This window comes from Anolis sagrei, chromosome 5 (assembly GCF_037176765.1).
Source record: "Anolis sagrei isolate rAnoSag1 chromosome 5, rAnoSag1.mat, whole genome shotgun sequence".
NCBI classification, from domain to species: Eukaryota; Metazoa; Chordata; class Lepidosauria; order Squamata; family Dactyloidae; genus Anolis; species Anolis sagrei.
The window spans coordinates 73,013,450-73,038,828 of NC_090025.1; the positions used below are offsets into that span (position 1 = coordinate 73,013,450).

Below are 25,379 nucleotides of genomic sequence, written 5' to 3' on the forward strand. Positions count from 1 at the left end.
AACATGGCCATATAGCCCGAAAAAACCTACAACAACCCAGTGATTCTGGCCTTCGACAATACATATCATAACATTATTTGTTTTGAGGAAGAATCAACTCACCAGTAAAGTAAAAATAAGAATACACATACAAATCGATCACCTACAAATACAAATTGATCAAAGAATAACAATTGATCAAAGAACCTTTAGTCCAATGTTCTTCCAGGTTGATGCATTTAAAAGAAATGATTCCACTTTTATGTTTCTTCCTTCAGTAAGGTAATCTGACAGGTTTTTCCCATTTTCTGTCTTTTCACTTCAGGGCAAGGTGGTTCTGAAATAACTCTCTGGATGGACAGTGCCGCTCTGTCTGGAATTAACCAGTATTCTCAATGATCAAAGAAACAAGTTGCGGCACTGCACCTAAGTGAAAACAAAGACAGGAATGAGATGCAACAGTTCTAAGAAACATTGTGAGTGTGCACAGATGCACTTATTTACAAATCCATGTTCGTATGGTGGTTGAAAGATCTGCAAAAGGAATGCTATATCATGTGAAGAAACCCACAACCCACACAGATTATGCCTCTGGGCCATGCACGTCATCACGATATCCATGAATTTACAAAACTGGGTCCACCACTAAGTGAAATGAAGCACTAGATGCTTTGAACAGCAGAGCATGGTTGAATGTCAGAGATATGTAAACAACATGGCTTATCCTAGGTCTGTTGCCTGCAAGTGTTAATTGAGCAATGCTGCCCTATTGCAAATGTTAGTTCAAATGCCAATCTGGTTGTCTTGAGATTTATGTCAAGTCAGTACTTGCAGACCAAGTAGAGTTACTAGTACTATCATTGCCAAATGTATTCTACCTAGAAGCTACTAATTCTTTAGGCAGGATAACATTTTTAGCTGCTTCTAGCCACCCAACATGCTGTCAAAAGGGAAAGTATTCCATGGTGTTATCCTCACAACCCTGTGAAGTAGCTAGAGGAGAAGTAGGGAAGAGTTAGGCACACAGATTTGAACAATTCCAGTATTCCTACTCATAAACTAGAACTCTTAATCCTACTGCAAGAGAAGGAAATACCTTCCTTTCTTGATGTAGAACTGAAACTACCAGCATTCTCCAATGTTGCCTATGTTAGTTACAGCTACTGGGAAGTCTACACTAACAAATATCTGGAGGGCTGTGTTTCGGTGAGTTGTAAAAGTATCAGCACCAAGTATATGTGTGTGTTAAAGAAACCTTATACTGTTAATTATCATGTACAGCTGCTAATCTAGGTCAGCAACAGGCCTGTAGCGAGGGGGGGGGGTTTAGGGGTTCAACCCACCCCCGAAATGTTTCAGTTTTTTTAAAAAAACAACCAGTTTACTCATGAATTTTAACTGGTTAACCAAATCCGCACGCTAAGTCTATGAGATGCAAAAAATTAAGAGTCCCTCCAGAACTACAAGCACTATCTCAAGCAAATATTTATTTATTTATTTATTTATTATTCGAACTTCTATGCCGCCACTCTCCTGGGGCTTGGAGCGGCTTACAAGAACAGGCTAAAATCGAACACAATTTTAAAACAATTTAAAACAATTTAAAAACAGCAATATCAGAGATCAAAGGCCCGTCGAAACAGATATGTCTTACATGCCCTGCGGAAAGCTGATAAGTCCCGCAAGGCATGGACTTCAGGTGGCAGAGTATTCCAGAGTGATGGTGCCACTGCTGTGAAGGCTCTGCGTCTGGTTGCTGTTAGACGCAAGGTCTTGACACTGGGAATTTCCAATAGATCTTGGTCCTCAGAATGGAGGGATCTCTGGGGTTGGTAGGGGTTGAGGCGGTCCCTCAGGTACATTGGTCCCAGACCATGCAAGGCCTTAAATATTGACAATTTATTCACACTGTCATTACTTGCAGCAATAGCCGATGTAGTGAAGCAACCAAGTTGGGTGTGTGTGTGTTGAATGCTCTCATTAAGGAGGCCAGAATTGGTGGAGGTGGTTGGCAGGGGTGGAGCTGCAGGCTATTGAAGGCTGCTCTGCTCCCTGCTGTGCTCTTTGCTTCAGCGTGAGCTAGGAGGCAGGTTTCAACCCCCTCCCCCCGCACAAAATTTTCAAGCCCCCCCCCCCCGAAAATTTCAACCCCTCCCGAAATTTTTTTTTGGCTACGGCCCTGGTCAGCAAGTATGTTTGAGCCACACCCACTGGGGTATAACTGTATGTGGCTTAGAATACAGTTCAGCTCTACGCTCAAAAGCCTTTACTCTGAGGAGTATTTTGGCTCGCAACGTTTTGCTCAACCATTTGCGCTGCTCATTTGAAGGGAGATGAAAAAGCCAAGCTATTTGCGTTCTGTATTCCTTTCAATGACTATAAGTTTGTTGCACTGTTTATTTTGTATGCAACACTGCAAGTTTATGTTTTGACTCTGCTTTTGTGCAAAGTTATTGCGTCTTTTGCACTGGACCAAACTAAATTCCGCTTAAGTGCAATATAGTTCACCTTAATCCAGGAAACTGTGACCTCCACCAACAATGGACCAGGATCAAACTTGGCAGAAAGAAACCCCATGACCAACTGAACACACTGGAGGGCATTGGGGAGAACTGACCTTCATTTCAGAGAGTTGTAGTTCACCCACATCCAGAGAGCACTGAACCCAGCCGATGTTGAATCTGGACCAAACTTGGCAAGCAGACCCAATATGGGCAACTGTGAATACTGTCTGGGTTTGAGAGTGATTGCCCTGGGAATCTGGGAGTTGTAGTTCACCCGTACCTAGATATCATTCAACCTAGCTGATGTCAGATCTGGATCAATCCCAACATGGCTAACCTTGAATAATGGCAGGATTTGGGAAGGATTGACCCATGACTTTGAGAATTGTAGTTCACCCACATCCTTATGCATTGTCATTAAAAAAAAAGGAAAGGAAAGGAAAGACTAGCTTTTTTCTAATACACAGCGTTATACATTACCAAACTGATATTACCAAACTTCACAAAATAAACAATGCCTTTGTCAAATAACCCAGGCACCGCTGGGTCCCCAAGCTAGTAGTATATATATATATTTGAATGCAAGCTATGGTATCCTCATTGGAACATAATTGTCCATTATGTGCATAGAATGCTAGATTAGGTGGACACTTGGTCTGCCCTGAGAGGCACAGGTTCTTAGGTCCACCTTATGCCCATCCTGGGTTCCCTAGGAGAGATAGAGCGGAATACAAATAAAGTCTTTTTCTTATTATTACTAGCCATCCCCTGCTACACATTGCTGTGACCCAGTCTGTGTATGTGTGTTTTGTGTATGTATGTGTATATTTTTTCTATATGTATTTGCGTATATATATGCAGTTTTGTGCATGCGTTGTAATGTATTTTTTTATTTTTTGGCTTTTAAAGTCCTCTCCACTGTGTTTTTCAGTGTTTTTATGAGTGACTAGCTGCACCCGGCCACACGTTGTTGTGGCCATGTATGGTTTAATTGTAATTTAAAAAAAGAGAAAGAGCCAGGTTCGCGTTGCTGTGGCCCAGGAAATGCTTTGATGGTGTCTTCTTTTATGGCCAAAGGGGGTTGGACTGGATGGCCTTTGGGGCTCCATTCCAACTGCATGGCCATCTGTCGGGACGGCTTTGATTGTGTCTTCCCTTACTGCAAAATGAGTTCAGGCTGGATGGCCTCTGGGGCCCCTTCCTATACCCCAAAGGGCTTCCCATGCCTGTCGTTCCCTGCACGATGTCAAAGAGCCTCTTCCCAGCAATCCCCCTCCCTCCCTGGACTCCCTCCCCAAAATCCTTATCTCTCCTCCAGATCATGGCCCTCTTTACCTTGTTGGGCTCTGTGCTGTCCAAGAGCTGCAACTGCAGCTTCCCCACAACTTTAACCACCAGTTCTGCCATTTTGACTGCTGGTGAGGCTTCTTTCACAACAGGAGTGGGCCTTGCAATCCTCTGGTCTTGGGGTGAGGGTTGCCTGGTGGCCACTTGGGCCTCAAGGAGGCACTACGGTGGATCCAGCTGCTGCTGGGGCTTGCTTCGCCAAGCCTCCAGGCCCACCGTCTGCCAGGCCTTCTCCTTCCTTCCTTCCCTCTTTCCTTTCCTTAAACCCTACCCTCCCCAAAAGAAAGAGGACTCTGCCTTCATGCATGGAAAGGGACTCCATAGTCAGGCTTCTCTTCTCTCACAACAGTTGGTGTGTCATTCTTCTCGCACAATGGGGAAGGAGGCTTTTGCGCATGCTCTGTACGGTATTTTTCTTTTGGGGAAGTTTTAAGTTATTTTCCCTTCATTTTTAAAGGGGTTTTTTTTTGTTTGAAAGACATAGATTGGATTAGAATGTGTTTTCCTGCCAAATTTGATGTCAATTCGTCCAGTGGTTTTTGAGTTATGTTAACCTCACAAACAAACATTACATTTTTATTTATATAGATGGTTACTCGTTGGCCTGATAGGTATCTTGTGTCCAAATTTGATGTCAATTTGTCCAGTGGTTTTTGAGTTATGTTAACCCCACAAACGAACATTACATTTCTATTTATACAGATGGTCACTCATTGGCCTGATAGGTGTGTTGTGTCCAAATTTGGTGTCAATTTGTCCAGTGGTTTTTGAGTTATGATATTCCCACAAACAAACATTACATTTTTATTTATATAGATGGTCACTCGTTGGCCTGATAGGTGTATTGTGTCCAAATTTGGTGTCAATTTGTCCAGTGGTTTTTGAGTTATGTTAATCCCACAAACGAACATTACATTTTTATTTATATAGATTATTATTATTCATCTTACATTATCAACTGAGCAGATTAATGATTCAGTATTCAACTATTCTATATATTAATGTATAAGAACAGAAATTTTAGTCAACTTCTCACCCCCAAAAAAGTTTTCCATGGGTCAATATGAATACTCACATTTTTTTTCTAGAAAGAGCTATCCCCTTCTCTGAGCAGAGTGATGAAAGGCAAGAGCTTAGTTCTGAAAGATGCATGGATCCCCTTTACTCTCAATCCTATGACAACACTTCTGATCTTTTTGAATGCCTAGGTGACAGTGCTTTCACCACTGATGACCCTCGACTTATCCACAGGGCAAATCAAAATCTATAATTGTAGTTCAAAACCTGCCCTCATGTTATACAAGAAGTTGACTTATGCGTGATTACATACAGTAGTTTCAAAATCACATTGGTTATGTAAAACATATTCTCCTAAAATGACAAAATAGAAACCTGAAATGGTATGTGCGGCATGTAGAAAAACATGGCAATAGAACGTCAAAGTCATGGATACAAAGGTTATCCAAGCTTATTGTGAGTTCAGTTCAGACAGCCAAAAGGACATAGGAAAAACAAGTCTGCTTTTTTTAAAATGAAAAATGTTATATAAGTAGTTGACTGACATCCAATTCTTCCCCTTTTAATGCTTGCCTGAGTCAACACTGCACCAGATATTTGAAGGAATTATGTAAAAAAGATTTTAAAAGTGAAATCATCTTCCCGTTTATATCAGTTAGGTAAGGGAACCTTGCTTTTTGGGTGGTGACATTTTGCATATAGACAAATTAGACATCTGATTTAGTCATCCTATCTCCTCCTTCCACACCCCTCACTCATAGTGTTGAAAACAGGACATTCCCAAATTATATTTATCATGTCAGAAGTGAATCGAGGGTACAGTTATAATGTTTTTGAAAACACACAGTTAAAAACTTATTATTATGCTAAATTTCCTTTGACCAGAAGCTGGCTACTTCGAGTGCCTCTGATGTCGCTGTGTGAAGGTCCTCCATTGTGCATGTGGCAGGACTCAGACTGCATTGTAATAGGTGGTCTGTGGTTTGCTCTTCTCCACTCGCATGTCATGGACTCCACTTTGTGGCCCCATTCCTTAAGGTTGGCTCTGCATCTCATAGTACCAGAGCGCAGTCTGTTCAGCGCCTTCCAAGTTGCCCAGTCTTCTGTGTGCCCAGGAGGGAGTCTCTCCTCTAGTATCAGCCACTGATTGAGGTTCCAGGTTTTCACCTGCCACTTTTGGACTATCACTTGCTGGGGTGTTCCTGTGAATATCTCTGTAGATCTTAGGAAGCTATTTCTTGATTTAAGGCATTGGCTTGCTGGCTGATATCCGAACAGAGGATGGGCTGGAGATGTCAATGCCTTGGTCCTTTCATTACAGACTGCTACTTCCTGGCGGATGCAATACTGGCTAAACCGTATAAGTTCTCCAGTGGTGTAAGGCGTAGGCATCCTGTGATAATGCGGCATGTCTCATTAAAGCCACATCCACTGTTTTAACGTGGTGAGATGTATTCCATACTGGGCAGCCGTACTCAGCTGATACCAAATATCATGTGAAACGACAGTAGATAATAATATACGGAAACTTATTATGGGAAGAACTAGAGCTGAGATGGTAGGAATAAGAGAGAAAACTATTTCATTGGAAATGAAATTGGTCTAGAAAAATTTGAAGACATAATGAAATAATGAAACAGTTCTGTTTTAACATAAAAAGTCAATACATTGTACATTTGTAGGTTAGAAACTGATATTTATCTACTACAGTGATGCACAACTATGGCTCTCCAGACTATTTGGCCTACAATTGTCATCATAGCCAACTCTGTCAATGTGAAGGACTATGAGAGTTATAATTCCAAATATCTGTAGAATAATAATAATAATAATAATAATAACTTTATTTTTTTACCCCACCTCCATCTCCCTGAAGGGACTTGGGGCAGTTTACATATGGCACAATACAATAGAAGATAAAACTAGTTTCTAACGAAAAGCATGAACTTTGCATTCTCCACCTGCCTTTAATTTATCATGAATGCATAGAGTCTGGTAGCACAGAATAAAATATATATTAAAATAAATAAATAAAAAAATGTTTAAATCGAAGTGGCAATAAATATTACAAAGTCTTAAATCTGGTTCCCACAAACAGCGGATGAGGGTGGTAAATCTGTTTCATAACAACAACAACAACAACAACAACAACTTCTTTATTTTTGTACCCTGCCTCCATCTCCACGAGACCTAAGACCTACAGAGTCACTCGCTGGAACACGTCAGCAAGCAAGAGTCCAAAAGTGGCAGGCTCAAACCCAGAACCTCAATCAATGGCTGATACCAAATGAGATACTCCCCCCTGGGCACACAGAGGACTGGGCAACTTGGAAGGCACTGAAGGCGGTCTGGCACCACGAGATGCCGAGCCAACCTCAAGAAATGGGGTTACAAAGTGGAATGCACGACATGCAAATGTGGAGAAGAGCAAACCACAGACCACCTGCTGCAATGCAACCTGAGCCCTGCTACATGCACAATGGAGGACCTTCTTGCGGCAACACCAGAGGCACTCCAAGTGGCCAGATACTGGTCAAAGGACATTTAATCAACTACCAAGCTTGCAAATTTTGTGTTTTGATTGTTTGTTTGCTTTGCTCTGTTAGAAATGTAATACAGGTGTCTGGCTGTCCCTGACATGATAAATAAATCTCCCCGAAGGGACTCGGGGTGGCTTACACGGGGATGAGCCTGATCAACATGGTTAAGAAATAACACATTAAAATATACAAACAACAGTATAAAACAAAATAAAACAACAATATTATAACAAAATATAAAAGCAAACATCAAATCAATAACCAATGAGCTCTGCGATAATGATCAGTTTCTAAAAATACCACTTCAAACTTTGGCAACAAAGCAAGGGGGAAATCAGAGTGATCTTTCATATAAAAATGGAAATTCTTAATGCAACAAGTGTGCACCGTGCTGTTCCGGTTTTCTAAAGGCAGGGAAGTTTTTCTGTACAAAAACATTTTAACATGTGAGTCTATGGCTACACTTTGAAGTGATACACTTCATAAATGGCTTATCTCTGATGTTTGTAGGAAATAGGTCTCAGAAGCACTATGTTTAAGAGGACTGGGTGATTGGGAGAATTTTTTTTTTTTTTGCTTTAATCTGATAAACATTTGTGCATCTGCATGAATGATACCCATACTCATTTACATTTCAACAGGTGGACTGATCCAACATTTGGCATGCAGAGCAGAGTTAGCTGATTCTGCCATGCATTTCTGAAACATCCAGTTCCTCCTGGTTTATAAATGGCCTATAAAAGGGGTGAAGAGTTGGTTTACCATGCAGCGAGACACACACTGTGCAGTGATACAAAATGGGAGGTGAACTAGAAACCTTTGGCCAAGGGCATGCAAATGCTTCAAACTCCGTTTTTTTTAAAGCCCTGAGCATAGTAAAGTACCTTTTAGACCAAAACTTCCTCCTTTTCATCACCTTAGGACAGATAACATTTTCCGCATTCTCATATATGCCTTTGAAGTCTTCTTTTGTGCCTTAGGTCTATCTTGAACTCTGAGAACTTCATCACATGCTATAAAATCAGCATTTCTACACATTTAAGAAATGGCTACCAACGGAGCCCATCACGTGACACAAGCTCGTACTGTGGGTTCCAAGTATTTGCCATTTCCTATGCTTCCTAAGTTGATTGGCAATCGACTTATTTTTAATTCCCCATGTAGAGATGTGTAAAAATGTGACATGTAAAATGTGAGAGGAATTTCCCATTGTCCGCTTGTAAAGATGCCATTCTGGAGGGAGGAGCTGAGATGGGCAGTATAGAATTCTTTCTTCTGTCACAATCTTTAGAACCAAGGAGGAAATAATGGTAATGTATATCTTTGTAACAATATAAATTCAAATTTAAATTGAGAGGTATCTGTATTTATAAATTGTAATATGGAATAGAATAGAAGAAATGATATCACATTAAAAAGTACTTCCATGAGAACAAACACGGAGGATTTCCTCAAGTAAAAGAAAATGGAGAGGACACAGTGGAAGGGGAATGTCTCCTGTGTCATGGGAAGGGAAATAGATAATTTGAAAAGAAAGCTGTGTTGGGACTCAGCCTGTGTGTGAACCTGAGCCTGAATCTCTGATTGTATTGCCTGATGCTGACGCCAGTGTTGATGTAAATGTTGATGTTAATGTTGATGCTAATGTTGACGGGCCTAGTTTGGATAGTGAGGCTGAAGTGTTCAATGAGGACGAGGCTCAAGATGGAGAAACTTTGGGCAGTAAAAATCCTACAGACTTTGATTTAGAGGCTTCAAGGGAAAAGCCAAGCTCTCATGAGAAAGTTTCTGTCAGACCGAGAGAAGAAAATTCACTCCCTTCTCCTTCTGGCCCGAGCTTGCAAGATAACTTGACACCTGGCCAGGTCAATGATAACAGCCGCTGTTTGGAGATAAGTTAGAACCGCAGGGAGGCTCAATGTTTACGTAGGTCTGAGAGAATCCGACAACTGAAAGCAAAGATTAGAGTTAGCCGGAATCAGTTTTTTGCATTTAAGAGTGGCCGTGAGGGGGATTTCCTCAGACTAAGCATTGTTTAGTATGAAGTACAAACCTCCTGGGTTTTCCAGTTTCCAGTGGTTTGGTCTCTAAGGGAATTTCTGGCTTCAAGTGAGATTACCAGGGGGCTAATCTGTTCATGGATTTCTATTGAGAGTTTTCTGGACATTACTGCTTTGGATTTTCTGTAAGCTTTCTGGACATTTCTGTTTGCTGTTTCATTTTGGCTTTTTTACCTTTGAACTTCCATCTATTTTCTATTCATCATTCAGTAAAAAGGATTGTATTTTTCCTAAACCAAAGTGTGGTGTATTAATGACTAGAGGGCCCTGTTTCCTACTCTGGAGTGCAACAAGCTGAATGAAGGAAAACATGTTATGGGGGTAAGAAAGCCAAATGTTTAATTTCCAAATGGGGCATTGTTAAGCTTAAGGGAAAAACAACAATCCCCGATGCTTTATGTATTGCGTGGGATGAAGTCCATTGGTCTCATTTCTGCAACCAATGTAGAATAGCTGAGCAGGGGTCTCATTTTGCAAAAGGTGGCATATCATAGAACCATAGGGTTGGAAGAGACCACATGGGCCATCTCCTGGAAAACTTTACCATATGGAATTCAGTGAAGAGTTGTTTTGAAAAATCGACTTATTATGATGTGTTAATCAGTCATTTTCCTTATGGTATGGTCAGGTGTGATAACTGCTTCGTAAATGATAACAAAAACCAAAAAGATGATAATTATTTGGAGAAAAAAGGCCACAAGTTTATTTGGTTATGGCTGCAGATAAGAACCATTCCTCACGGGACTCTATTCAGGCATCAGTCAAACCACCAGTTGATCAATGAGCTCACAGATCTGGCCCGGTGACAGATCTAATAGGGATGGCCTGAGAGGTACTCACTAAGTTAGATTTCTCAGTCACCATAGTGTATGAAAACCGTCTGGCCCCAGCTAGGCAAGACCATCTCCAGAACTAACACCATGTCCTGTTACCCATGGGACCCCCTACCACACCAAGGCCAAGAATGCACTGGTTACCCAATTCTGGCTACATGACCCATGCTAATAGTTGTGACAAATACATACAGAAAGAATAACCCACAAGAATGGAGAGTGAATGAGAAAAACTCAAGGCAAACTGAGGTTACAACCTGCTCCTGCTGCTCTTTTTATCCTAATCTACCTGATCGTAGTTGAAACCATGTCAGATCCATTCCAGCTGGGAGAGACCAGCCTACCCAGCCAATAAGCATACAGCATTTCACTGCATAACTATTGGCTGGCCAAAACCTGTACCAGTCAATCTGGCAAGATAGTAGGTGCCACGCCTGCTGGCTCTACTACCTATCACAACTTGATCACCCAAGTGAGTTGGAGACCAAGTAAACTGGGGAACCTGTTTTGAGATGTATTGGTTTTGCCAGCATGAACTTGATGAAGCTGCAGGAACGAGTCTTACGCTGATGTAAATGTCCCTGGGTTGGGATACCCAGTGGTGTGTGAGCTGGTGAATCATCTTGTTAGGTAATAAAGTATGGAACATTCATAAATGAATCATTGTTGTGCAGTAGATAGGATCTATTGACGCACAAGGAGAAATGAACATTGATAGTGTCTAAGCAAAGAGATGTTCATTTGGCTTTTAAAAAGTTTTGTTTGCGGGGAGCAAGGAGCTCCAATGACGATTTTTTTGCACAGTTGGAATATCTGCTTTAGAAATGCCCTGATATGACCAAATGAAGTGGGCAGTGGTGACTTGGTCTATGTCTTCCAGAATGATATATTCTAAAAGATAAGATACAATTATGAAGACCGACTGTGGCTCAAATCACCACAGGTTATAAGCTTTTAATTCTCAAGCAGATGGGCATGGTGTTCAGTAGAAGATGGACATCTTGTGGTGCTATTCTGAGCATATGGTAGAAATAGAAAAATCTCTTCCATGTGCTGTAGTTGATTGTATTGCCCTACTTATTTTCCTAATCATGTCTACTGTCTATAGGTGTGCCTCTTCTTTCCAGAAACAAACTGAACCCTTGACTTATTCAAATAAGTTTGTCCTACCTAAAGGAAGAGGTGGTACACTATCATGGTGCTTCCATAGCATAACCAAATAATCAACACAATGGATTACATCAACAAAACCAAACACATGCAGACATAATTCAAATCCTACAATTTGTAGTCATAATCCTACACCAGTGTGCTTTATGTTGATATTCCAGATGGAGCCCTATTCTTTGATTTGACAGTGTTACACTGCTGATCTCACCATTGAAGGAAATCAAAGCTCACAACCTCACAACCTCTGAGGATGCTTGCCACAGATGCAAGCGAAATGTCGGGAGAGAATGCTTCTAGAACATGGCCATACAATCCGAAAAATCTACAACAAAGCTATTTGCTGACACAATTTCTCTACGGAAAGTATCTTCAGTATCCTTCTACTTTACTTTGCTGCTGTCTACACAATTTAGCTCCACCCTAGCTTCTACACATTATTTTTCTCCACATCATCATGGCGAATCACTCATGGCTGAGTATAACTATCTTCCAGATGTATAGTCTTGGTGGTGGATCTGTAAATGACTATGAAGACCTATTCTGGATCCACATGGTTTTTCACATTGACAACATAAATTTGCAGGTAGAAGACAGCCACTAAAAGAGTTTGCTTGACATGCCTTTCTTTGGACACATTTCTTCATCTCGCCCTTTATTCATGCCTCTTCAAAATCCAAAGTACTGTTGGTAACAGTTTACCTCCAGTTAAAATGCTTGAGGACCAAGGCTTTCCAGTTCTTAACGTTTATGCCACATTTTTAAAGGTTAGCTTTAAGCTTGTTGTTAAATCTCTTTTGTTGTCCATCAACATTACCTTCTCTGTTCTTAAGCTAGAAACAGAGTAACTCCCTTAGGAAATGGTGATCAGGCATTCGGACAACGTGGCCATGTCAGTGAAACTGATGGCAGAGAGTCTTTGCTTCAGTGCGGGTGGTTTTTGATTCTTCCAGAATGCTGACATTTGTCCGCCTGTCCTCCCAAGAGAATTGCAGGGTTTTTCAAAGGCCACACTGATGGAATCTTTCCAGAAGAGTGACATTTGTAGATGGTCCATGTTTTGCAGGCATACAAAAGAGTTGGAAGGACCATAGCTTTATAAACAAACATTTTGGTATATCTATGGATGTTCTGATCCTCAAACACTCTATGCTTCAATAAAAAAAATACTGCACTCGCAAAGTTCTGATGGTGCTGGATTTCAGTGTCGATGTCAATTTTTGTGGAGAGTTGGCTGCCTAGGTAGCAGAAATTGTCAAAATTTTCTAGAATTTCACCATTAAATTGTATTGCTGGCATTGCATAGAGATTGGTTTGTGCCTACTGGTAAAGCACTTTGGTTTTTGATGTTCAAGATTTTCATATACTTTCCTCTAAATGAACAGACTACATTATCATCAGCAAATTGGAGTTCTGTAACAGAAGTTGTTGTTGCCTGATTTTTCTCTGTACACCTATCCCAAAACAATTAGGCATCCTGATCTTTTCTTGCAGAAATATCAATGGGGCCCTGGAATACACAATGACCTTCAATCGTGATGAGATATCAAATAAGATACATAAACATGAACTGACCAGGGAACACCACCTCCTGATTGATAAATGAATAGTGTCAGGAAAATTGCAAACTTTAGGCTTAATATCCTTCCCTAATGATTGCTGGCAGTAGAATGGGTGGTCCAGTCCAACACAACTGGAGGGCATCAGTTTCCAAACACAGCTCTCGGCATTTCAACCTTTTCAGAATATTCTGTTCTAAATTAACCTTTGTTATAAACTAGCCTCCAGGGTTGATATTGCTTATAATAATAAACATACTCTAGTACAAATGAGTAATCTGTTTACCTAATCAGCTTATCTGAAAACACATTGTCCAGTCAGCTAATGCTTAGAGTGAAGAGGGTGTTATGAAAACTCTCCATAGAATCATAACTTGCTTGTGGTCTTATTTGTTACACAGCAATGATACACATGGTATCTAGAATGCAGGCAAGGTGAAATCACCTTAAGGATTAAGACATTTTTGCAACTAACAAACAACATGTACCCTGTGAAATGGGGGTAAAGACTTTAGAAGGTTTCAGATATGAAAATATAACAAGAAATATTTTGAAGCCTCCATATTTTTATTACATGTGAAGAAACCATTCAAAGCAGTATCTGGCCAAGTACTACAAAACACACATACAATTTGCATCCCTGTAGATATTTGGGGGCATTTTGTTGGTGTTTTTCACCATTTGTGTGGTCACTGATATTTGCTACTACACTTCTACTATTTGCAGAGGTGGCCCTAGGTAATTTTCAATGGTAAGCAAACAGTATTTTGGCACCCCCCCCCCCCCAAATCACTGATATATATTTTCTGTTCGTCGTGGGAGTTCTGTGTGCCATATTTGGTTCAATTCCATCATTGGTGGAGTTCAGAATGCTCTTTGATTGTAGGTGAACTATATATCCCAGTAACTACAACTCGCATATGTCAAGGTCTATTTTCCCCCAAGAGCGCCCCTGGGCAAAATCAACTATACTGCAAATGCTTACTTCGCGTAATGGGTTGAACCGCCCTTGACTATTTGGGACACTGACCTGGCAAATTTCCATATCCAGCCTTACTTTTCAATCTATAAGCAGAGATAAATCACACTATTTATTTATTTATTTATTAGATGCACTTATTGACCGCCATTCTCAGCCCTTACGGGCGACTCATGGCGGTGTACAGTACACATAAAAAGACAGTTACAGAGGCCAGTATCAACAACATATGACTATACAACAAATACAAACTACATAAAAATCCGCTTCGTCTCTTAATAGAATCATAGCCAGTCTCATTTTCCTTATACCATTACAGTTCTCATTACCGTAATGTTGTTGCTTAGCACTTAATTAAATGCCCTCTCGAACAGCCAGGTCTTAAGGCTTTTTCGAAAGGACATGAGGGAGGGCGCCTGTCTGATGTGTGCAGACTATGTGTTGTTTCCAGTAGCATAAAAGCCTCCATAAACAGTTGAACAAGGTGTTGGAACAGATGGGTTCCCCACCCATTCACTTATTTCATATAGTATGGCACAATTGCTCCATATGGCTTTGTTACTGTGTACCTTCAAGTCATTTTTGACTTATGGTGACCCTATCATGGGTTTTTCTTGGCAAGATCTGTTCAGAGGGAGATTGCCATGGCCTTTCTCTGAGGCTGAGAATGTGACTGCTGCTGTGCAAATTGTATGAATATGATGAGGAACAAGCTGTATGATGGCTTCTAGCATCTAGATCTCAAGAGCTTTTGGTGTTTATGTAGCAGCTCACAAAACCCACTATCTATAGAAGCAGCTTTGGAGTCTATTGCTCCTTTGCCCCCTACTTAAACAAACTCTAAATGTTATGGTTCTAATACAGTTATATTGTTATACCTACTGTAGGTCATTTAAGTAACCTTTTTCTGCATTTTTGAAGTATCTTAAAACAGTTGTTTCGGTTGAGACCACATCAGCTGCTAGTCTGTGTTATAAGGCTCGTTTGCTTCCTTTCCACCTCATTGGCTCAATACCTACCTTACTGTACAAGGCAACAGTACACTATTCTTCTTCCACTATTGGTGAGATCACACTGCTGTAACTACAAAAGTAACTAAAAAATAGAGCCATGCCATAAAAAAGTAAAGTTATCCTGCTTTAAGTTGAAAACATTATAAGCCTTGGTTGCATTTCACTATGGAACTAGTTACAAGTAATCCTTGCTTCCAAGCTGTATTCCAAATGTTATACTATTTTGAACATAGAGCAATGGTTCTGAACCTGTGGGTTCCCAGGTGTTTTGGCCTACAACTCTCAGAATAATAATAATAATAATAATAATAATAATAATACTTTATTTCTACCTCGCTACCATCTCGCCAGGGGACTCGGTGCGGCTTACATGACGCCGAACCCAAATACAACAATACAAGCGATAAAACAACAACACAAGTAATTAAAATAAAAAATAAAAAACATAAGACAATAAAATATACAACATTATCAATAAGACAACACACAATTAAAAACAGTGGGAAGGCCAAATGTAAAATTAAAATTGGAAGTGATGCTGGGATATGAACGAGAAGGTGATAGTGGTGTTTGTGGAAGGGCATACGAGCAGACCTAAAGAAATGTAAAGTGCTTTGGAGGGCAAAGTGCTATGGGATCATTATTCTGGGAAGGCGCACTGGAACAGCCACGTCTTCAAGCTCCTCCTGAAGACTGCCAGGGTTGGGGCCTGTATGTCTTTAGGGAGTGAGTTCCAAAGTCAAGGGGCCACCACTGAAAAGGCCCTCTCTCTTGTCCCCACCAATCGCGCCTGCGAGGCTGGTGGGATCATGAGCAGAGCCTTTCCGGATGATTGAAGGGATTGCGTTGGTTCGTATATGGAGATGCGGTCACGCAGGTAGGTGGGTCCCAAACTGTTCAGGGCTTTGTAGGTAAGAACCTGCACCTTGAATTGGGTCTGGTAGATTAATGGCAGCCAGTGGAGCTCCTTGAACAGGAGGGTTGACCGCTCCCTGTAAGGAGCTGGCTGCCGCCCGTTGGATCATCTGGAATTTCCGGGCCGTTTTCAAGGGCAGGCCCACGTAGAGTGCATTGCAGTAATCCAGCCAGTTTACCAGCTGTTAGGATTTCTGGGAGGTGAAGGCCAAAACATCTGGGGACCCATTGTTTGAGAACCACTGTCTTAGAGGGAACATGGTCCGAAAATACATATTGGTTGTATGCCTGAAGATTACTAATATAACCTGTGTGCAATGTCCTTCAAACATAAGGCTAGAAGCAGCATAAACATTACATGTGGATCCACCAACAGTATGTCTAAAGCTGCTTTGGTACTAGTTCTGTATGGATCTTACTATCCCCAAGCTGTGAACTAATGAGATCTCTCTCATATGTAGTCTACAGCTCTTTTTAACTCTTCTACTGTTTTTAAATTGTTATTATTCCAAAGATCCGAATATGATTATGTAAAAAGAAATTAGAATGTTAAAAATTCATTTTGTGCCTGCTCTAGCAGATAAGAAACACCCTTGAGTACATTTTTGGTTATGTTGGAGTGCCCTGTACATTATGCAACCCTGCTCCACAGGAAATAAACAAGTTGTATGCTTTACATAACACAGAGAAAAGCTGCATTCTCAGTCGGCAAATCTCCATAAATGAAGGGTGCTCTGATTATAAAGTGAAATGGTTGGGAGCCACTGGTTACATATGCTGTCTGAAAGTGAAATAAAGCATGAGTGGTTGGCAGATCAATAAAACTAGTTTAGTTTATGGACTAAATTAAATTCAAATTTAAAAAGAAAACAAATTTCAAAAAAACGAAAAACTGTTATGGTTGAATAACACAAGTCTGCCTCATTAGCAGCAACACACAAATAGCAAAATGCAACTAGTTTTGCGCAATTTCAGCAATCCTTTGAATGCAAAAACGCTCTGAAAATGTTGACAGCTCTGAAATGATTTTTCTGCAGAATTGCAACATAAATCTGCTTGCAATCTGTATCAATCGTTTGAACCCAAGACATTTTAAAACTATGATGACACTCCTGGTTCCCTGTCTTCTATGAACTCAGCAAACTGGTAATTCACCCACTCTTTTGTCCCAGTGTTAACAGTCTAATGCTATTTACCGGACTGGGTTTTGCAAAACTGTAATAGTCAACATAGATTATCACCATCTATGAGGCAAAGAGTTTAATTTCGGGGAACTGAGATCACATACAGTTTCCCCAGCCTCTTCTTGAAACCTTAAGGTCATTCGGTTCAGCTTTGGGTTGGGTAGCACATATACCACGCTCTCTGTTCATTAATTGCTTTATTTACAACATTGAAAGGCTGAACTAGAACAAACTGTTCTCCAGGCAGTTTTCAGCATAAAAAACCTTCTCAAAAATTTACAGACAGTAAAATAAAAAGGAGTGCAGCCAAATATATAACAATCAGTAATCGGGAAAATGAGGCAAAACCAGATTGGGTTCTTACACTGTTAATCGATTCATCCATGGAAACGTCTCTGAACCAGAGGTCTGGGTACATTTGTGTAGAGAGAAAAGGAGTGGACAATTTCCAGGTGTTGAGATCATCCGCCATGCTTCTGCTATGAAATTTGTCAGGGAGACAACAGAACAAGAAGAAAAAAAACCTGTTAAATGCATTGCTTTAAACAAGGTATACAGGAAGCACTGGCGTTTGTTTTAAACTAATTAGCACTTTTGAGAGGCTGACATGATGGAAAATTAAGATATTATTATTATTATTATTATTATTATTATTATTATTGATGAAGGCATGATGAAAATACAAAATACACATATTAGAAAATATGTATTGGATATAATAGGAATTAGAAAATATATATGAAATCACAAAAGGATATGTATGTATGCATGAATTTCACTTCACTTAGGAAAATATTCTCTTCTTAAATGCTGCAAATTAGATGCCACAAAGAGGCCATGGTCTGAGAAAGGAATGTCTCTGGTAAATATCAAGACTCTTCCATTTTGTACCAAGCAGGGCTTATCGTAAGATTAATGAGCCTTGCTATCAGGAGACTTCTTCGGGGGGGGGGGGGGGGCTTATCTCAAGATTGATGGAAGATCTTGCTATCAGTAGTCGGTAGCAGACAGTCTGGCGCTATGGTCCACTAATAAGCAGCTCTTTAGATAAAGGTGCTTAATGAAAGATTGAAGGTGTTGAAGTTAAAATATGCTATTGAAGTAAATGTAAAAGTGGAATTTTGTGATGCACATTGTAATGCTTGTATGATGCATGCATATTATTTTAAAGGGTATATAAACCAAGACAATTCTTTTGTTCATCACTTTGTTTTTTGGAATACCAACAGGGTCAGTTGGCGTCAACTGAGAATAAACTGTGCTTTTACAGACCTCAGAAACTGTCTTTTGCCTCTTTTCCTCAAACCTTCTCCCTGCCATTTCATCATTATTATTATTATTATTATTATTATTATTATTATTATTATTATTGCTTTTTGCCACTGAATTTTGGTGGCCAGGCAACAGCATGTGGGATCCTGGCTGGAGGTAATACAGATAGGAAAACTTCCAGGGGAATGCATGGCTACGTATTGCTCATCCCATCCTCAAAGGTTAAAAACATTGGGCCTGAAATTAGACTGAAAGCCAGTGAAGGTGACAAAATTCCAGCATAATATGTTCATATTTCCCAGTCAACAAATTGCAGCCATATTCTAGATTTAACGTCTCTTTTCTTGAATTTTGAATCTATTGGTTCTTGTCTCTGGAGTATCAGGAAGCAGGCGTGCTTCATCTTCCACGTGGCATCACTTCAGATAAGATGGTTACCAAAGTATGTCTCAATCTTCTTTTCTCTTTTCCAAACTTCTCAAACTCCCTAAACTGTTCCTCATAAGGCTTGGCTTCTAGACTTTTTATCATATCAGTACCTCCAGCTTGTCAATACTTCTTGAACTTTGATTATCAGAAGTGGACATAATGAAGTCTGACCAAAGCGGAACAAAGTGGTATTCAACATTTCCTTGATCTGGATCCAACAGTCTTGTTGATGCAGTTTAAGTGCCCTTCCACATAGCCTTATAACACAGAATATCAAGGCGGATAATCCACAATATCTGCTTTGAACTGGATTATTTGAGTTCACACTGCCATATAATCCATTTCAATGTGGATTGTATACAGCTGTGTGGAAGGGGCCTAAGGCTGGATTCTACTCTGCCCTATATCCCACAATGTGATCCCAGATTATCTGCTTATTCCAGATTATATGGCAGTGGGGATTTATATAATCCAGTTCATGGTTTATAACCTGGGATCAGATCCATGGATATAAGGACAGTGTAGGTGCATCATATAATCCAGTTCAAAGCAGATAATCTGGGTTTGGATCATGGGATATAGGACAGTGTGCAGATCCATCCTAAAACTTTACTGGTTTTAGCTGTCACGCTGATGTTTAGCTTGTGATCTATCACTCATGTTTGGCTTCTAATCTATTAAAACCCCAGCTCCTTTTTTAATCTACTGCTGTCAAGTACTGAGTATTTCATTTCTCCCCTAAATGGAGTGTATTTATTTATTCTCCTTGGATTTCTTTGAGAGCATCCCATTCCCTGCCTATTTCCAATTTCCTAGTCCTGGACTGCAACTCTCCACACTACGCCTCTGTTGTGTCAGCTCCACTGTCTGCTAATTTGCCACCGAGCATAATTCAAAGTGCTGGCTTTAGCCTATAAAGCACTAAATGATTCTGGCCCAGATTACCTGTTCAAACGTATCTCCTCCTATGAACCATCTAGGAACTTAAGATCGTCTGGGGAGGCCCTGCTCTCGATTCTGTCTGCCTCGCAAGTGTGATTGGCAGAGACGAAAGACAGGGCCTTCTACGTGGTGGCCCACCGGCTATGGAACTCCCTCCCCAGGGATATTAAATCGGCCCCCTCCCTCCTGACTTTCTGAAAAAAAGTAAAGACCTGGCTCTTTGAGCAAGCTTTTTGAGAATGCAGCGAAATAGATAACACAGAACTATGAATGATGAACATGGAATGGCCAGACAATGTTACTGGATAACGTTTTTAGCTGGATGACACCAATGATTATATGCTTTAACGGTTCTTATATATGTTTTATATTGTAATGTTGATTGTTTTTAATGGCACTTTTATAAATGCCTGACATTGAATTGTACCAATCTGTAACCCGCCTTGAGTTGCCATATGGCTGAGAAAGGCGCGCTATAAATATAGTAAATAAATAAATAAACTCCCAGCAATCCTCCAGATAGATAGATAGATAAGATAGAGATAGGTAGGTAGGTAGGTAGATTGATCAGGAGGACTGCTGGGAGTTGCAATCCAAGAATAGGTAGAGAAGGAAGAAAGGGGAAAAAGAGGAGGGGAAAGAAAAAGTGGGGGGGAGGGAAGAAGAAGAGAAGGAAGGAGAGAAAGAAAGAAAGAAAGAAAGAAAGAAAGAAAGGGTTGGAAAGAGGGAGGGAAGGAAGGAGAGAAAGAAAGAAGAGAAAGAGGGAAGGTTGGCCACAGCAGCGCGTGCGGGGGGGGGGGGGGTACAGCTAGTATTAATATATTTTTTGAGCCTAGTTGCATTGCCCCTTTAAAAGGCAAACCTGAAACCTCCAGGACCTGTTGCCAATGAGACTGAGAAGCGAGGAGATGGAAATACAATCGATTTTATTTGCAAGAAGGTCTGATGGTAGCAGTGAAAAACAGGTCCCACACTAAACGAATCATGCATGAGGCTTTTATAGGATTTGCAAGTATGTTCCACACTTTCATATATTTCCCTTCACATTTCTCTTTCCCTTTGTTCCTGTTCCATATGGTACTTTGATCTGGTGTTTACCAAAACAATTAAAGTGAGTAATTTCCCCAGTTTCCTGATTAAAGGTCATTCAATCCATCAAATACCATTTGGACTTCATGAGACCTATGTGAACTTTCTTCCTTTCCTTTAATGCTCCATTTGGTATGTTTTGTTGTTTGATCTTTCTTCCTTTGTTACATCTAAGGCTATTGCATTTGTCAGCCGTCTATCACCTGGTCTTTCTTTTTCCCTTTAATGTCTTACAACTTCCATTTGGTGTGTTTTTCCGTTTAGAAAGTTTTCCTTCTGTCCCTTTGTGTCCCTAACCCTAACCTGGACCCAGATTTTAATTGGCGTGTTTTAACAACTGTTTAATGCTTTGTTTTAATGAATTTGTTGATTGTTCATATCATTATGATGGCACCAAATGGCGTTTGCTGTGAGGCCGCCCTGAGTCGCCCCTCGGGGGGTGAGAAGGGCGGGGTATAAGTATATGAAACAAATAAAATAAAATAAATAGGACAATTCCATCATAAGAGAATGGGACAGAGAATCATAGTTAGAAGAGACCTCGTGGGTCATCCTGTCCAACGCCCTTCCAAGAAGCAAATAAACCGCATTCAAAGCACCCCTGACAGATGGCCATCCAGCCATCTGTTTAACATGAAGTATAAAAATTAAGAACACTTAATAAAAAACATTAAAACCACATGATCCAAACTCGTAGACTGGATCATTGCAGATGTCGATTGCACATATTCCATATATACCCCGCCTTGAGCCATCAGGAGAGGTAATACCTAAAATGGATTATGATTCTGTGTAGCACTTTGTCCTCCAAAGCACTTTACATTTTTTAGGTCTGCTTGTATGTTTTCCACAAACGCCCCATCACTTTTTCACCCATGTTCCAGCATTACTTTCAATTTTAATTTTACATTTGGCCTTCCCATAGTTTTTAATCGTGTGGTCTTATTGTTAATGTTGCATTATTGTATTGTCCATGTTTTATTTTAATTGCTTGTATTGTTGTATTTGGGCTCGACCTCATGTAAGCCGCACCGAGTCCCTTGGGGAGATAGTAGCGGGGTACAAATAAAGTGTTATTATTATTATTATTATTATTAATAATAATAATAATAATAATGTCGAAGGCTTTCATGGCCGGAATCACTGGGTTGCTGTAGGTTTTTTCGGGCTGTATAGCCATGTTCTAGAGGCATTCTCTTCTGACGTTTCACCTGCAACTATGGCAAGCATCCTCAGATCTCAGAGGTCTGTTGGAACTAGGAAAAAGGGTTTATATATCTGTGGAATGACCAGGGTGGGACAAAGGACTCTTGTCTGCTGGAGCTAGGTGTGAATGTTTCAGCTGACCACCTTGATTAGCATTTGATGGCCTGGCTGTTGTTTGGTGTGGCTTGTTAGTGCCTGGAGCAATCTTTTGTTGAGAGGTGATTAGATGTCCCAGATTGTTTCCTCTATTGTTTTGCTGTTGCAATTTTAGAGTTTTTTTTAATACTGGTAGCCAGATTTTATTCATTTTCATGGTTTCCTCCTTTCTGTTGAAATTGTCCACATGCTTATGGATTTCAAGGTTGCCATTCATTTTCCGGACCCAATTCAAGGTGCAGGTTCTTACCTACAAAGCCCTGAACGGTTTGGGACCCGCCTACCTGCATGACCGCATCTCTGTATACGAACCCACACGATCTCTTGGTTCATCTGGAAAGGCCCTGCTCACGATCCCACCTGCATCGCAGGCATGATTGGTGGGGATGAGAGAGAGGGCCTTTTCGGTGGTGGCCCCCGACTCTGGAATTCACTTTCTAAAGACATCAGTCAGACTCCAACTCTGGCAGTCTTTAGGAGGAGCTTGAAGACATGGCTGTTCCAGTGTGCCTTCCCAGAATAATGATCCCATAGCACTTTGTCCTCCAAAGAACTTTACTTTTTAGGTCTGCTTGTATGTTTTCCACAAACACCCCATCACTTTTTTGCCCATGTTCCAGCATTACTTCGAATTTTAATTTTACATTTGGCCTTCCCATAGTTTTTAATCGTGTGGTCTTATTGTTAATGTTGCACTGTCAGGGGTGATTTGAATGCAATATTCCTGCTTCTTGGCAGGGGGTTGGACTGGATGGCCCATGAGGTCTCTTCCAACTCTTTGATTCTTGATTCTATGATTGTATTGTCCATGTTTATTTTAATTTGCTTGTATTGTTGTTATTATTGCTTGTATTGTTGTATTTGGGCTCGGCCTCATGTAAGCCGCACCGAGTCCCTTGGGGAGATGGTGGCGGGGTACAAATAAAGTGTTGTTGTTGTTATTATTATTATTATTCAAGGTGGTCAGTTGAAACATTCACACCTAGCTCCCGCAGACAAGAGTCCTTTGTCCCACCCTGGTCATTCCACAGATATATAAACCCCTTTTCCTAGTTCCAACAGACCTCACTACCTCTGAGGATGCTTGCCATAGATGCAGGCAAAACGTCAGGAGAGAATGCCTCTAGACCAGTGGTTCTCAACCTGGGGTCCCCAGATGTTTTTGGCCTACAACTCCCAGAAATCCCAACCAGTTTACCAGCTATTAGGATTTCTGGGAGTTGAAGGCCAAAAACAGCTGGGTACCCCAGGTTGAGAACCACTGCTGTAGACCATGGGCATATAACCCGAAAAAACCTACAGCAACCCAGATTATGATTCTCATTAAATTGGGAAGAACAACAAAAGCCAGGCAGCCAACCAAACCTTGGGCCACGTGGCCTTGTTTTATAATTTCGCCCGCCACGCCCCTTACTCCGTCTAGCCAATCGGAGGCCAGCTTGCGCGGGAAAGGGGTGGATGACGTGTGGTTTTATGTAAGCCTGTGGCCTCGCTCGGGATTGTCTCGCGCGCCGGCGAAAGGGAGGGGGGAGGTGGCGAGGGAGAGGGGATCTGTGTTGAGAGAGCTTACCTGCTCTGTGAGAAAAGTGGCAACGAGGGAGAGGCGAGTGGGCGGAGCTTGCCGTGCGCGCGCAGGGGCGGTTGAAGAATTGTCCCACAAGGGGCGGGGGGAGGGGTTGTTTGACAGGAGTGCGCAGGCGCGCCCAGCTCCACTCAGACAGAGTTGGGAGTTTGGAAGGAGCGTCTCGAGCGGCGTCGTCGTCGCGTGCCACACGCCCCCTTTCCCTGAGAGGAGGAAGGTCTCATGGCGTCTCCTTCGATGGAAGTTCCCTCAGAGCCCGGCGTCCCGTCGGAGCAGGAGCGGCTCCTTCGACGAGGAGAGCGCCTGGCGTTAGGCCACCACCTGAAAGAAGCGCTGGAGGCCTACTCGGCGGCGCTGCGCCTGGGCCCGCCGCCTATGCCGAGTTGCCGCCGCCGCCTCAGCACTTTGGTGGACTGTTTGGTGCTCCATTACCGTCTCCGGCAGAAGGAGGAGGAGGGAGAGGAGCAGGAGGAGGCCGCGGAAGCCAAAGAAACAGCCCCGCCGCCTGAAGAGAAGCGGGAGGAGGAGGAGGAAGAAGAAGAAGAAGGGCTCTTCCGCTGCTCGGGCTGCCGCGGGTTCTTGAGCGAGCCCGTGACGGCTCCCTGCGGGCACAGCTCCTGCCGCCGCTGCCTGAGCGAGGAGCTCCGCGCCCGGTGCCGCCGTTGCGGGGAGCCTCTGGGGTTGCTTCCCGCCTCCGTCACCGTGGCTCTCCGCCACCTGGGCGAGAAGTGGTTCCCGGCCGAGTGCGAGAGGGCGCGGGCCTGGCGGCGCCTCGGGCAGCTCCTGGCACAAGGGCGGCCCCGGGAAGCCCTGCACGCCGCCAGCCGCGGCCTCGCCGAAGGTAAGACGCCGGGAAGGGCCATTCGCGCTGCAGCCAACCCTCGCACCACCCAGGCTCCATCCAGAATCATAATCATAATCTTTGTCGAAGGCTTTCATGGCCGGAATCACTGGGTTGTTGTGGATTTTTTGGGGGGCTATATGGCCATGTTCTAGAGAGCAATGGTTCTCAACCTTCCTAATGCCGCCACCCCTTAATACAGTTCCTCATGTTGTGGTGACCCCCAACCATAACTCTAACATTATGAATCGCCATGTAAATAATAATCTGCAGGTTGTACATTCATTCACTGGAGCAAATTTGGCACAAATACCCGGTATGCCCAAATTTGAATACCAGTGGGGTTGGCAGAGGGGGATTGATTTTGTCATTTTGGAGTTGTAGCTGCTGGGATTTACAGTTAACCTGCAAACAAAGAGCATTCTGAACCCCACCAACAATGGAATTGAACCAAAGTTGGCACACAGAACTCCCAGGACCAATAGAAAATACTGGAAGGGTTTGTTGGACATTGACGTTGAGTTTGGGAGTTGTAGTTCACCTACATCCAGAGAGCACTGTGGACTCAAACAATGATGGATTTGGACCAAAGTTGGCACGGATACTCAATATACCCAAATGTGAAGGGTTTGGGGAAAATAGACTTTGATATTTGGGAGTTGTACTTGCTGGGATTTATAGTTCACCTTCAATCAAGGAGCATCCTGAACCCCACCAATGATAGCAAAGTAAATAAATAAATAAATAAGTGGGCCAAAGTTCCCA

The 25,379-nt window shown here is 41.8% G+C and overlaps 1 protein-coding gene and 1 long non-coding RNA gene across 2 annotated transcripts in view; one reads left to right on the top strand and one right to left on the bottom strand.

The window, feature by feature from the left end:
- On the bottom strand, nucleotides 1-23,846 carry LOC137097168 (uncharacterized). The gene is made up of 3 exons (XR_010910011.1): nucleotides 23,762-23,846; nucleotides 17,462-17,576; nucleotides 1-405 (listed from the first exon to the last, which is right to left on the bottom strand). It is a non-coding gene; the product is annotated as an uncharacterized lncRNA (long non-coding RNA).
- LONRF1 (LON peptidase N-terminal domain and ring finger 1) overlaps nucleotides 23,703-25,379 on the top strand; it is a 21,870-nt gene continuing 20,193 nt past the window's right edge. Inside the window, exon 1 of the mRNA XM_060778550.2 lies at nucleotides 23,703-24,614. Coding sequence (XP_060634533.2) covers nucleotides 23,996-24,614 — 619 coding nt within the window. The 5' untranslated portion in view covers nucleotides 23,703-23,995. The remainder of the gene's footprint in view (nucleotides 24,615-25,379) is intronic.